The 14840-nt window shown below is 40.8% G+C and overlaps 1 protein-coding gene across 3 annotated transcripts in view; it reads left to right on the forward strand.

Annotated features, from left to right (window-relative positions):
* ODAD2 (outer dynein arm docking complex subunit 2) overlaps positions 1-14840 on the forward strand; it is a 187238-nt gene that overhangs the window by 59170 nt on the left and 113228 nt on the right. For all 3 annotated transcript variants that reach the window (XM_045857958.1, XM_045857960.1, XM_045857957.1), the window contains exons 10-11: positions 7478-7624; positions 8025-8234. In XM_045857958.1, coding sequence (XP_045713914.1) covers positions 7478-7624; positions 8025-8234 — 357 coding nt within the window. The remainder of the gene's footprint in view (positions 1-7477; positions 7625-8024; positions 8235-14840) is intronic.

Below are 14840 nucleotides of genomic sequence, written 5' to 3' on the forward strand. Positions count from 1 at the left end.
TCTCTCGTCAAATTAGGGAAGTTCTCCTTCATTACTTGTTCAACTAGGTTTTCGATCCCTTGCTCTTCTTCTTCACCTTCTGGTATCCCTATTATACGGATATTATTACGTTTCATATTGTCTTGCATTTCTCTTAATCCCTCCTCATTCTTTCTGAGCCTCTTTTCCTTTTCTTGCTCTTTCTGGATGCTGTTTTCTACTTTGTCCTCCAGCTCACTAATCCGATCTTCTGCTTCATCGATCCTGCTTTTCATTCCTTCTACTGTGTTCTTCAGTTCAGAAATTGTATTCTTCATTTCCTCTTGACCTTTGTTGAGAGTTTCTATTTCCTTTTTCATGTTTATATAGTTTGCAGTGAGATTGATGTAGTTTCCCTCTAATTTCTGAAAGCTCATTGTGAGTTCATTGAACTTCCTGGTAATCATTGTTTTGAACTCACTATCTGATAGTTGGGTTGCCTCTATTTCATTTAGCATTTTTCCTGAGGCTTCCTCGTTTCCCTTCAGTTGGGGGTTGTTTCTTTGTTTTCTCATTGTTCGTGGGTTTCTTCTTTGTTCTTTTTGATTGTTAATTTGAACTGTTCTGGTTCCCTGTATTTATGGTGTGAACTTCTGTGGTAGAATTTTTTGTGTGTTTCAGTGGTGCAATCTCCTTCGTGTATCCTGGTGGTCACAGCTTCCCCCTACTCTTTTTTGGGATCAGTTGGAGGAGTAAGGCAAAATGGTTTAAAACAGCAAGATAGTATACTATGATATTTACTTTAGCAGCCAGTAGAGAAGAGATGGGTTATCCTTTGGCTCCTTATAGTGTAGCCGTGATCCTCCACCCCCCTATCTACGTTTTAGAAAGGATGGAAAGAAGGTAGGACTCTTATTGGGGACGAGAGGATTGTTAGTTGGATCTAGAAAGCTGTGAGGCTGTGGGAGGTCAGCTTCTAAGATAGGGTTGGACTAAAGATTAGTATATAGGAGTAGTGAGTAGCAGAATAGAGACAACCCCCACAATAGTATAGTTCAGAAAATTGCAAATTGGGCTGAGATCAGGTAGGGGTATTGAGAAGCATTTACAATTGTATAGACTAGGTCTTACTAGCAGTAATAGTAAAGTGACAGTCTTGTGGCAGAATCGATGAGGTCTAGATAACAAGAATAAAGAGTATAGAACCTTGAGAAGTGTATTAATGGAATGCAGATGAAGGATAGTAACTTATCAATATCTTGTGACTGAGATACCAGGGGGAACCTATCAAATGACAGTATAACCAGCCAAGCAAAGAAGATTATACAGAAAGAAAAAGAGTACCAAAATATTATTAAAATAAAAAATGTCGTAAAAGTGAGAAAAAGATAATACAAATTTACAGTAACTTGCAAGATTAAAACAAAAGGAAAGAAAAGCAGAAGATGTGGTGCAGGAGAGCTAAATTTGGAGTGGGAAGAATAATATTAGGATGAATGGAAGAGAAACATAAGGGATTGCGATATAAAAATAATGAGAATTGAAAAAAAAGTCACATAAAACACAAGATAAAATCAGTCAACCAACAACAGCCAGAGAAACCAATAAAAACCAAACAAAACCAAAAAAACAAACAAACAAACAAACAACAAACAAACAAAAAACCTCTTGTTGGTTTCTAACTGGCCAGACCAGTTTTTCTGATCTTGCTAGCTTCAGCTGGCTGAGGGGCCTTTGAAATGCTTCTCTCTCTCACAACCAGAACTCAGCAAGTCTGTCAGGTACCCGGGGTGCTCCAAGACACACTGGTGCGAGAGAGTGTCTTCCCGATGAAGGTGCGGGATCCCAGCCGTTTCCAGCTCCGTGTTCCCCGCCAAACGGCTCTCCGACGGAATGTTGGCGCCTTTCCCGGCTCCCCTGGTGGGGCTGGCTGGAAATCTCTGAGCCACCACTGAAGGAACGCGCCCAGCCCCTCGTCCCTCCTGGGATCGCAGCGCGCGATTCCTGCCTCCCTATGGGGCGCGAGCCGAGCGCGGCCGGCTTGTGCTCGCTACCGCTCTGCACTTCCACCGGGCTAAAGATGCCCCTGGTCCTGTTGGCTAGAGGCTCTCACTTCTCGGCCTCTGGGCGGGATTTCATATTCCCTGGGCGATTTTTTTCTCAGTCCAACTGGCCAATCTGTTCCTTCTAGCAACCCGTTCTCCCCTGGAGTTGCTCACCCCCGTATTCGGGGGAGGGAGGGAGCAGCAACTTCCCTCTCCCGGGATCCCTGGGGCAGAGCCCGGAGCACCGGGCGGGCCTGGGGGTCTGCGCACCCCCAGAGCCCGCGCTGATTCTTGGGCCCCTTTTTGTCCTGTATCCGTCTTCTTACCGTCTGGTTTTCCAATAATTTCTGATGTCCTGCTTTCAAAAGTGATTCGGCAACCCAGCCCACTTGCTCTGCCTCTCCACCGATCCGCGAGTTTCCCCCCTCTTCACAGAAGCCGAGAAAAACGCTGCCTACAATAAGGCCGCCATCTTCCTCTCCTATAGTATTTTCTTAAAATCTTTTGTAATTCTTTTGTGTCAGTTGTTACTTCTCTTTCATTTTTTATTTTATTTACTTGGGTCCTCTCTCTTTTTTTCTTTATCAGTCTGGTTAAAGGTGTGTCAATCTTGTTTATATTTTCAAAGAATCAGCTGTTGGATTCATTTATCTTTTGCATTATTATTTTAGATTCTGTTTTTCTTATTTCTAGTCTGATGTTTATTATTTCCTTCTACTCACTTTGGGCTTGTTTGTTCTTTTCCCAGTTCTTTTAAGTGTAAAGTTAGATTGTTTATTTGGGATTTTTTTCTGTCTTGAGATAGGCCTGCAATACTACAAATTTCCCACTTAGAACTGCTTCCCTGTGCCTCACAAATTTTCAATTGCATTCTCATTTTTATTTGTTTCAAGGTATCTGTTGCTTTCTTTCTTGATTTCATTGTTAACCATTCACTGTCGAGTAACATTTAGTCTCCGTGTCTTTGTGTGTTTGGGGGGGAGGGGTTTAAATTGGTTTCTAGTTTTATGCCACTGTGGTCAGAGAAGATGCTTGCTGTGATTTCAGTCTGCATATATTTACTGAGGCTTGTTTTGTGTCCTGAATGTGTGGTCTGCCCTAGAAAATGTTCCTTGTATACTTGAAAAGTGTGTATATCTGCTGCTTTGGGATGAAATGCTCTGAAGATATCAATGAAATCCATCTGATTTAGTGTGCCATTTAAGGCTGTTCCATGTTGATTTACTCTCTGGAAGATCTGTCCATTAATGTCAATGAGTGTTAAAATCCCATAATATGACTGTATTACTGTCAATCTTCCCATTTATATTCATCAAGATTTGCTTTGCATGCTTAGGTGCTCTTGTGTTGGGTGCATGTATATTTGCAAAGGTTATATCCTCTTGTTGGATTGTTCCCTTTATCATTATGTAGTGTTCTTTGTCTCTTACTATAGGCTTTGTTTTAATGTCTATTTTGTCATATATGAATATAGATACTCCAGGGCTTTTTGTATTTGCATGCAGTATCTTTTTCTATCCTTTTAGTCTGTGTGTATGTTTTCTTCTGAGGTGGGTTTCTTGTGGACAGCATATATATGGGTCATGTTTTCTTATCCATTCAGCTACCCTGTATCTTCTTATTGAAGCATTTAAGCCACTTACAATACATTTAAAGTGATTATTGATAGGTGCATATTTATTGCCATTGTAATCTTTTAGTTATGTTCCTCTTTTTTCCTTTTCTTCTTTTCCTTCTCCTTCATCTTATTTTTTCTTTTTTCTTCTGCTCCTCATCCTTCTTCAAGGAGGCTCTGTAACATTTCTTGTAATTCTGGTTTGTGATACCAACTCCTTTAGCTTTTACTTGTCTGGGAAGATCTTTATTTATCCTTCAATTTTAAATGATAGCCTTGCTGGGAAAAGTAGTCTTGGGTGTAGGTTTTTGCTTTTCATCACTTTGAATATTTCATGCCAGTCTCTTCTGACCTGAAATGTTTCTATTGAGAAATCAGATGATAGTCATATGAGAGCTTTCTTGTAGGTAACTGTATTTCTCTGTGGCTTTTAAGATTGTCCCTTGTCTTTAAGCTTTGCCATTTTAATTATGATGTGTCTTGGTGTGGGCCTCTTTGTGTCCATCTTGTTTGGGACTCTGTGCTTCATCACCTTGTGTGGCTTTCTTTTTTCACCAGGTGAGGGAAATTTTTGGTCATTATTTCTTCAAGTGGGTTCTCTATCCCTTGCTCACTCTCTTTTCCTTCTGGTATCCCCCGGATGGGGATGTTTTTACACTTTATGTTGTCCCATAGGTCCATTAAGACTTAAACTATCCTCATTTTTAAAAATTCTTTTTTCTTTTTTTCTGCTCTGATTAGGTGGGGTTTTTTTCTTGCCTTATCTTCCCAATCACTGATTAGATCCTCTGCTTCATCCAGCCTACAAACTACTGTTTATTTCTTCTAGTGTATTCTTCATTTAAGATATTGTTTTCTTCATTTCTGATTGGTCCTTTTTTATTGTTTCTATGTCCTTTTTTTGTGTTGAACATTCATATTACCATTGCTTTGAATTCTACATCTGACAGATTGCTTGCCCCCATTTCATTGAGCTCTTTTCCTGAGATTTCTCCTGTTCTTTCATGTGGGGCCAATTTTTTGTTTGTTTGTTTCACTGTTTTGGCTGCCTCTTTGTGTTTTTTTTTGTAAATATTAGATAAATCTGTTGTGACTCCCAGTCTTCATAGTGTGGCCTTCTGTAGTAGGTGTCCTGCAGAGTCCAGTAGTGCCATCTCCTTGATCACCTGACCTGGTTGCTCCAAGAATGTCCCTTGTGTGGGCCCACTTATAATTGCATCTTGATTGCTATTGGCCTGTTTGTACATGAGATGGATCATCAGTCTGGCTGACTGTGAGGCTCAACCCTGACCATAGTTTGTGAGCTACTGTGCAGGGGCTGATCATGCGATGCGGAATTCACCTCTGCAGGGCCTGGTGCCTGCCGAGATCTCCCATGGGATATGCTGCTTGTAAAGCTTACTGGATCCTCCTCTGATGTTTTCTAAAGCTGGCCATTGGGTATATTGGTTCTGGGCCTCTTGGGAGGTACTCTGGTGCAGGCCAATGTGAGATGCTACCTCTGACTGGCTTTTGCCTACCTGTTTGGAGCTATAGCAATCCACAATTTGTGGCTGCTTTTGCTTGGCCTCAATGCACATGGGAAAGACCCAGCTCCTCACCAAGGCTGGCTTTTACCAGAACCAGGCCTGGGAGCAGGTCCACAAAAATCCTGTGGCACGTGGATGAGACCTGTCTGCCTATGTCCTCTGCTGGCTGCCTGTATGGCTCAATCACTGAAAGTGGGTCTGGCTGTGTTCCCCAGTAGTACATAAGCTCTGCATGGTGGGGCAAGGGAGAGACCAGAGTGTAGGGCTCTTGCTTTCTTCCAGGCTGATACTTGTAGAGGGGAGTGTTCCATTCAAGAAAGAGGATATTTAAAGTGTAGGAGAGTGACTCAGCACAGATATCCTTATGCCTGTCCCTTTAGCTGCCTCCTGAGAGTCACAGACCACAGACTCACCTCATACAACTATAGTCTGCTCCACCCTCCTCCCACTGGAGCCCAGGGTGAATAGTTGTGAATTAGCTTTTGTGCATTAGCCCTTTAAAAGTGTACCTTTGTTTATAGAGGACTCCCACCTCTCCCTGGTGGACAGAAATGCTGCTTTTCACAGGTAGATGTTATATTGGCACCTCTTCCCAGCTTTTGTGTTTCAGGCTAGAGAGCCTAACTTAGGATTTAGACCCCTTGCTCCTCAAGGGGGTCCTCTCACAGCTGAGATATCCCCCTGGAACTTCAGCCGCTGCTATGGGAGTGGGGCCAACTTTTTGTATCCCTGCCCTTCCTACCAAGTCTTGATGTGGCTTCTTCTGTAAATCCTTAGTTATAAGACTTCTGTTCAGCTAGTCTTCAATTGGTTACTCTGGATGATTGATCTGTATTTCAATTGTAATCCCAGCTTGGTCCTATGATGAGGTGAATGTAGCTTCCACTTGCTCGGCTGCCATCTTGGATCCTCTAAATCCTGAGAGGCACAGAGCAGAGCACCTGGACGCTGACCACACTGAGAAGGCTCTGAGGAGACCAAGTTCCCTGGAACCCTCCAGCCTCTCCATCTTGACTGCTTCTTTGAGGGTCACCATACTGCCCTCTTGGATCCTCACTCCTGCTTCTGGTTACTGTAGATCTTAGCAAACTCAGCATGTGATTTGAAATTGAGAACTTCCACCTTTTCACGTAAAGGAGGCACTTTCATGGCTTCTCTTTGGCAAAAACAAATATTCAGCAACAGTACTCATGCACTTTGGGGTCATTATTACTTAAGATAACAGCTAACAGTTAATTTAAATAATCACTGAGACACCTCAACAACTGACTGTAAAGTCAGTACTATGTTTTGAGGTAGAAAACTAAGGCTGTCTTTTATGAGCACCTTTTACAAAATAGTTCATTCTCAGCTTTTATGTCTTTATGAACTATTTTCATGCTTATAGTGTAACTCTTATTTACCAGCCAGTCTTAATATGAGTAGAAATAATATGTACTGATATGTTCTTCAGAAGATTTTCAGGCATTAATGTTCAGTGGACATTGCTAGAGAGATTCTGCAACAAATTCTGATTTTAATTTGCTAGCAGGTCAGCTTTACTATCAACATTAATATTTTAAAAATCTCACAGACAGTTTTATCTCAAAGGAATTGTTCTCCACTACCCTATATGTGTTGCTTATTTGCATGATTCTCAAAGCTGGGCCAGCAGCTTGTTCATGCTGAAGCTTTGTCAGTGAAGACAGTGAAGCTCTCAAAGACAGTGAAGCTTTGTCTTGTTATCCTTCAGCTACCCATTGCGTCATCATCAGTTTATAGAATTGCGTCCTCTTTTGTAACCCCACAGCCCGTATCTACCTTCTCTTGTTTTCAGTATGGATTATTTCACTGCCTCTCACATGGTTTCCCTTCCTCCAGATTTTCCCTATTGGAAGAATGTAGATACATATGTATATACATAAGAACATACATAAATCTGTATGGATAATTTTCAGACATGGTTTGCAAGGCACAGTATATCGTTCAAGAACTATGGAAACCACCTGTTAACTCTGCATAGGACTTGTATTCTTTAGTCGCTCTATCAAGGCTTGCCCCTTGACTATTTAATACATTAATACCACCTAATGTTGTAGCTGTTTAAAGCAGACAGACCACCTTTAAAAGCTGACTCTTAATTGGAATAATGTTTTATGACACTCTGTACAGCTTTTTGTGTGTGTGTTTTAGTTCCACATGATTCATTTAACACATTATAACCCACTCAGAGAACTTTTAAAACAAGTAATGTGCGATGTGTATGGGGAGACATATTTCCCAGTTCATAGATTTATGACTGTTTAGAGAGTGATTTTATTTAACCTTTTTGTGGCATGGCATTTTCCTAGGGAGGAAATCAGATAGCTACGGTGATTGCACTGTGTTCATTGAAGGATTTCAATTTAGCGCAAGAGACCTGCCAGTTGGCAATCAGGGATGCTGGAGGTCTTGAAGTTTTAATCAATTTACTTGATACAGATGAAGTCAAATGTAAGGTGAGTGGCTTTGTCACAATGGATGAGGAACCTTGTTTATACCCTCTAGTGGGACTCTTCTTAGCGCTAGGTGTCCACCACTCCTGCTGCGTGGTTCTTGTCTTTATCTGCTCTCATTACTGATAACCCTAACCCACTACTTCTACTGTTAGCTGCTCTTCTCACCTCTCTGCTTTTCTTCTTTCTTTTCTGGTTCATTCCATTCATGTGTGCTTCCTAAATGATGAGTGTTTATGTCATTGAAGGAAAATACAGAAACTATGTGTAATACCTGGGAATACAACATTTCTCTCTAAAAACATAATTGGGGAAAGGTTTTTGGTAGACTTGCAATTTTTAAAAATACAGCACTTGTTCTGGATTAAGCACACATTCATCTGTAATCTTTTTTCTCATTTAGATTGGTTCATTAAAAATCCTGAAGGAAATCAGTCATAATCCTCAAATCAGACGTAATATTGTTGACCTTGGGGGCCTACCACTTATGGTTAACATCCTTGATTCTCCACATAAGAGTCTGAAATGTTTGGCAGCTGAGACAATTGCAAATGTTGCCAAGTTTAGAAGAGCCCGGTGGGCAGTGAGACACCACGGGGGCATCACTAAACTGGTGAGTACCACTGACATCATCATCGGCACACCAGCTGCCACGGAGATGTCAGCTCCCTGCTGTCCTTCCTTGTCATTCCCAGACATCAGATAACCACAGGGCATGTCCTGTGAATCTTCTTTTTATACAGTGTCCTTGAAAATTATTTTTGTATAGTCATATCCACAAGTGGCGAAAAAAAACATATTAAAGCTTATTTTGCAAAGATATAAAATTTAGAAAATAAATGTATTTTGTACCTGTCACAGTGGTGGGGATACATTCATTTCTGTGTACAGCACTGGTGAGGGGTAGAGAGCACCTGGCCAGTAGAAAACAGTCTGGTAGCCCTTGCCCCCCAATGTGGTGATCTCACCATGAGGATTGTCCCCAAAGTGACAGTCAGAGGGGCAGGCATTTATTCATCTTACTGTCACTAAGAAGAAAGACAGCTGAAAACAGCATGGTTTACAATATGAGACTAGTAAAACAATTTGCAGTATATTCATAAGAAACATCTGTGTTCAGCCTTCAGTACTGTATTTTGGAAGTTTATTTAGTAACAAGGAATACATATATACTTAATGCTGTGTAAAACCATAACAGGATTAAAAAACAATGGTACCTATGATCCCAATTTTTAAAAACTTACCTAAAGTTATGGAGAAGATACTTGAAATAAATACAAAAATTTGTTCACAGGGGTTTCTCTGAAATGTTTACCAAATTTTCTCCCTATTTTCCAAATATGCCAGTTTATTGTAGAGTATTACTTTTATAATAAAAAACATGATTATTTCAATAACTGTCATGGAAAGATAAAGGTTATTCTGTTCAACACCTTTGCTGTGGCAGGAAAGACCTTAGTAAAGTACAACATGGAGATGCATGTCCACCCTCCTTGGTAAGGATCAGCAGATCTGTATCTGTCCCACAGCTTGCATTCACCACTTCTGTACTTTAAACCCCTTAAAATGAGGGACGTATCATATATATTGTAGTGTCTTCCACAGTACTGAGTCCCATACCTCACACATATAAAGGGGTAATAATTATACTTTGAGTTAATATAGATTTGAAGTGAATGTATGCACAGTGAAAGTGTTCAGAAATTTACTAAAAGACTGTTTTCATTTGTAATCTGTAGAGCACTATAAATTATAATTATTTGCTTCAAAAGTAAGATGTATTTATGGTTGGATAAAAATAAGACGGATGAATAGATGGTCAGCTGTGTGATAAAACAAATATGGCAGAATGTTTCTTATGGAATCTAGATGGTGGGTATGTGGATGCTGCTGCACAGCTGTTGTGTCATTCTTTGAGCCTTTGCATGTTTTTGAAAATTTTCATAATAAAATCTTCGGAAAGAAGAAAGAAGTAATTATGATTATCATTATCCTCCTTAAATAACAAAATCATATGGTAGGCTGATGTGGCTTTCCACTGAAACTACTCCTATTGAATTATAAGAAAGAAAATATACTATAAAACTAAAATATGTTTTTATGGGGGTCATACATCACATTTGAGGGCCTGGAATTTGAACAGTGGCACTAATGTAGTCAAGATAATGACACATTTTAATTTAATTTTAAATAATAGCTAAATCAGGTATAGAAAATACCAGTAATGGATATAGTAATAATAAACTTGTAATTTCTGTGTTGGGAACACATCCAGGAAGACTAGGATTGGCGACCCACTTCTGGTTTGCTAGGTACTTAGGGAGAAAGTAGAGTCCCCAAGTAAAACTGGAAGTGAGGGAGACCACCAATGCACGGATGGAGCAGTGGGCTGGTTATGGCATCAGAGCAAGGGAACAAGTCAATACTACAGCAGACAGGCCATCATGGGATGTCAGAATCTAGGTCAGTCTCTGGAGAAGCACAGCCAATAGAAGACTGGGGAGAAGACACGAAGTCTGAGTAGGCAGGGAGAAGGCATTGGACCTGGACATAGTGCAGGATCCAGTGCTGTTAGTCCTGCAGCCAGTTTTCAGGTTCCTCTGAGTATATAGCATACTTGACCCTTTCACAGAAAATTATTTCAATCATTTCTTGAAATGTGTGTCATGTACAGAACTAAGTGGTGGAATTATGAATATAAATAAAGGTATGTTCCTGACCACAATCATGTCATGGTCTCATGGTGGTGTGGGCAGAGGGGATATAGGCAAAAATGTAAGGGTAAATGCTAGGTATTTCATGGAAGTCAACACTGGGAATAGTTGGGGAACAAAGAAGAGGGTGGACAATTAACTCTACTTTGAGAAGTGTCAAGAAAGGCTGCAGAAAAGAGATGTTGCCTTTGCCGAGTCTTGCAAGGTGAGTGAGTATTTCTCAGACAGACACACTAGGGAAGTACATTAAAGGAGGATGAAGTCTTGTTGGTAAAGGCTCAGACCTGAAAACAACATTAAGTGCTTGGAAAGCACAAGTGGTTGAATGTGACCAGACCTAGGGTGAGATGGGCTACGTGGTAAGGGGTGAAGATGGACAACTGTGGTGGTCACACAGGGGCTTATCCAATGAGATACAAAATTTGGACTTTAGATAATGAGGAGCAACTGTAGTAGACAGATTCTTTTAGACTGTCTCCCCTATGTTCACACCCATTGTCTTAGAATTTCTTCCCCAGTAGGTACCTGAAAGCCATATACTCCTCACCCATGTTCTTCCTTGGGCCATAACTAATCAGATTCAAGCTGGCTCTATGGTATCTTTCCCAGGGATCTGGAATTAGGAATTAGAAGCTCTACTTAGTCCAGGCTACTTCCTTGTAAACTCAAGATTTGTGATTATGATTGTGTATAGTGTCACTGGAAAATGTGGCCTACAGAGAGAGAAGAATTGAATAGACGTGCACAATGAAGACAGCTTTGGGCCAGGGTTGGGGGTTCAAGATGGCAGCAGAATAAGTGAATCTTTCTTGTGCCTCCTCCCAGAACTAACCTGGAAATAAAACTAAATTGGAGAACATTTACACCAAATTACCAACTAAAGACTATTTGAAAAGGAGACTTTTAACCAAGGATGGGCAGAAACAACCTCCACACTGGTAGGAAAAGTGGGGTTGCAAAAGGGCCTGGCCCCGCTCCCACAGAGAGCAGGTCAAGGTTATGGCAGGATATGATGGCTGAGGGAGGTTCCCCCTGGGAGAAGTTAAGCCTAGACCCCAGACCAGAGCACCAGAGCCAGGATCAGCTGCCACGTGGCATCCAGTGGTAAAAGGCAGTGGGGTTGCTATCTGCCAGAGAGAGACCATCTTGCCAGAGACAAAGGCACTTTTTTAAGGGACCAAAGCACAAGATTTTCAAATGCGGCCACTCCACTAACCCTAGGAACCAGTGAAGGGAGGGGACTGGAGTTGCCTGGGGAGAGTCTAGAGTGGGAGGATTTGGGGGGAGTCATGGAGCAGTGGCTGCTGGGATCCCTGTGCTGGATCACCACCCTCTGCCCAGTATGGCAGCAGCCATTTCTCTTGACAGGAGCAAGTCCCTCACAGGGACAACAGCATGGAAAAGAGGAATTATCCTACCCTCTGGAATACTACTTGCCCCACCCTACATCTTAACCTGTGCTGAGGAGATAGCAGCATAGGGAGTCAGGGGTTGTCAGTGACTGTCTGTGGGGTGGAGCCATTCCCCCCACTTTCTCAGGAAACTGATTAGTGCTTCCCCCTCACAGGAGAGACGACAGAACACCCTTCCAATTTCTGGCAGACAGAACCTCTGGGCTACAGGGCCTCACCCACATGCCTACTAGGGGCTCTCACCAGCCAAGGTCAGGGAAATAATCTGAGTCAGACTCAGACTGTACCTCTGGGGTGAGTGAACACACCCACCATTTTTCCTGAAGTCTGAATGGTACTTCCCCCTAATGGGAGATCCAGGGGTCCCATCCTTCCCATTTCACCAGAAGCCCTTTCAGACACTGCCTTTTCAGTGACTAAGACTGACAGCAGGCTGGCAGTTAGAAGCAGGCATAGTCAGATCCTGGGGTGCCTTGGGACATTTGCTGACCTGCTCCTGGGCCCTGTTCTGCTAAAAAATGGCCTTGGAGCACAGCTTGGTCCCTCCAGTTTACAGCCAAGCCTGGCAGAGGCAGCCAAAAGCTGTGGATTGCTTATAGCTTTGAACAGCTTGCTGAGGGCCACAGTGGACAGCATCTGACATTGGCTTACACCAGCTTCAGACAACATTGGAGCAGGATCTAAAGGGAGACCCCAGCAGGCACCACATTGTTCTTTTTATTTGTTTCTTTCTTTTTCCTTTTTTGTTGCTTTTTTAAATAATTTTTTCTGTTTTTTCATTTTTCTTTTTTGTTTCATGTCTTATTTTTCCCATTTTTTCTTACTCTATTTTTCCTTTTCTTATATTTTTCTTTCTTTTTCTTTTGCTTTTGTCTGTTTTTCTTTTCCTATTATTTATATATTTTTCTCTTTCTTCATAACTTTCACATTCTTTCTTTTTCCTCTTGTGTTCTTTTTCTTTTATTATTTTTCTCTTCCCCTTTCCTACTCCTTTTATTTTGTTGTTGTTAGGGTTTTATTTGTTTTTGTTTTGTTCCATCAGCATCTATACAACAGCTAGCACAATTGATTAATGTTGAGCTTCTCATCCAGCCAGCCTGGGGGTAGATCCCATCCATGAATCACCCAACAACAATCAAGAACCACATAACACACACAAGGGCCACTCCTAGAGCATCTAGCTCAGGACATCAAGGAAACTACACCATTGGGTCCCATAGGTCACCTACTATATAAGGCCACCCCAAGAAGATTGGGAGTCATAGCAGTTCTATCTAATACATAGAAACAAACACAAAGAGACAGCCAAAATGGGGATATAAAGAAACAACACCCAAATAAAAGAAAAGGAGGAATCCCTAGAAAAAGAGCTAAATATAATGGAGGCAAGCAATTTATCAGACATATACTTCAAAGTAATGGTTATAAGGATGCTCCAAGAAGTTAGAACTACAAGCAATTTAATGAGACCCACAAGGAACTTAGCAAAAAGAGCATTATCATGAAAAAGAACATAGAAACCTTGATTAAGAACCAATCTGAGATGAAGAATACAATATTTAAAATGAAGAACACACCAGAAGGAATTAAAAGTAGGGTGGAGGAAACAGAAGATGAGTCAGCAATGTGGAAGACAAGGTAGAAAAAAACCTCAATCAGAGCAACAAAAAGCAAAAATCCCTAAAAAGAATGAGGGTAGTTTAAGGGAACTTTGTGACAACATGAAGCATAACAATTCTCCATCACAGGGGTACCAGAAGGAGAAGAAAGTAAGCAAGGGATAGAAATCCTGTTTGGAGAAATAATGACAGAAGGAAAAAGATGCGAGTTCAGGAAGCACAAAGAATCTTAAGATGAACTCAAACAGACCCTCACAAAGACACACTATAATGAAAATGGCAAATTTTAAATGTAAAGAGAGAATCTTAAAGGCAGAAAGAGAGAAACAATTATCTACAAGGTAGTTCCCATAAGGCTATCAGCTCATTTCTCAACAGAAACATTTCAAGCCAGGAGGAATTGTCAGGAAATATTCAAAGTAATTGAAAGAAAGGACCATACTCTATCCAGCATATCTGTCATTTAAAATTGAAGGTGAAATAAAGAGCTTCTCAGACAACAACAAAAATGCTAAAGGAGTTCATTACCACCAAGCCAGCATTGTAAGAAATGTTAAAGGGACTGCTTTAAGAAGAAGAAATAGAGATAAGAATATAGGTATAAAGAAAAATGGCAGTAAATAAGTACCTGTCAATAATAACCTTAGCTATAAACTGATTGAATGTTCCCATCAAATGACATAGAGAAACTGAATGGATAAGAAAACATGACCCTTATATATGCTGTCTACAAGTGATCCACCTCACTTGGCTGAAAGTGAAGGTATGGAAAAATAATCTATGCAAATGGAAATGAAAAAAAGCTGGGGTAGCAATACTTCTCTCTGACACATAGACTTCAAAACAAAGGCCATAACAAGAGACAAAGAAGGTCACTACGTAATACTAAAGGGGCTGATCCAACAAGTAGAAATAACCCTTGTAAACATATATGTACCCAATATAGGAGCACCTGAATATATACATTAAAAAAACTCTTGATGGACTTTAAGGGTGAGATTGACACCCTACTGGCATTACCAAATAGGTCTTCCAGACCAAAATAAAAAAATTAACAATGAAACAGTGATCTATAACAACACACTAGAGCTCATGGATTTAATTGATATTTACAAAAAATTTCATCCCAAAGCATTAGAATGTACATTCTTCTCCAGTGTCCAGTGTACTTGGAACATTCTCAAAGGTAGAACACAAGTTAGGACACATAGTAAGTCTTACCATATTCAGGCAGATTGAAATCATATCAAGAATCTTTTTAGATCACAATGGCTTGAAACTAGAAATCAACTATATTTAAAAAAAAAAAACAACTCAGCCCTAGCTGGTGTAGCTCAGTGGATTGAGTGCAGGCTGTGAACCAAAGCATTTCAGGTTCGATTCCCAGTCAGGGTACATGCCTGCATTGCAGGCCATCACTCCCAGCAACTGCACATTGATGTCTCTCTCTCTGTCTATCTCCCTCCCTTCCCTC

The sequence above is a fragment of the Phyllostomus hastatus genome, unplaced genomic scaffold (assembly GCF_019186645.2).
Source record: "Phyllostomus hastatus isolate PE091 unplaced genomic scaffold, TTU_PhHast_1.1 phas_scaffold_1674, whole genome shotgun sequence".
Taxonomy (NCBI): domain Eukaryota; kingdom Metazoa; phylum Chordata; class Mammalia; order Chiroptera; family Phyllostomidae; genus Phyllostomus; species Phyllostomus hastatus.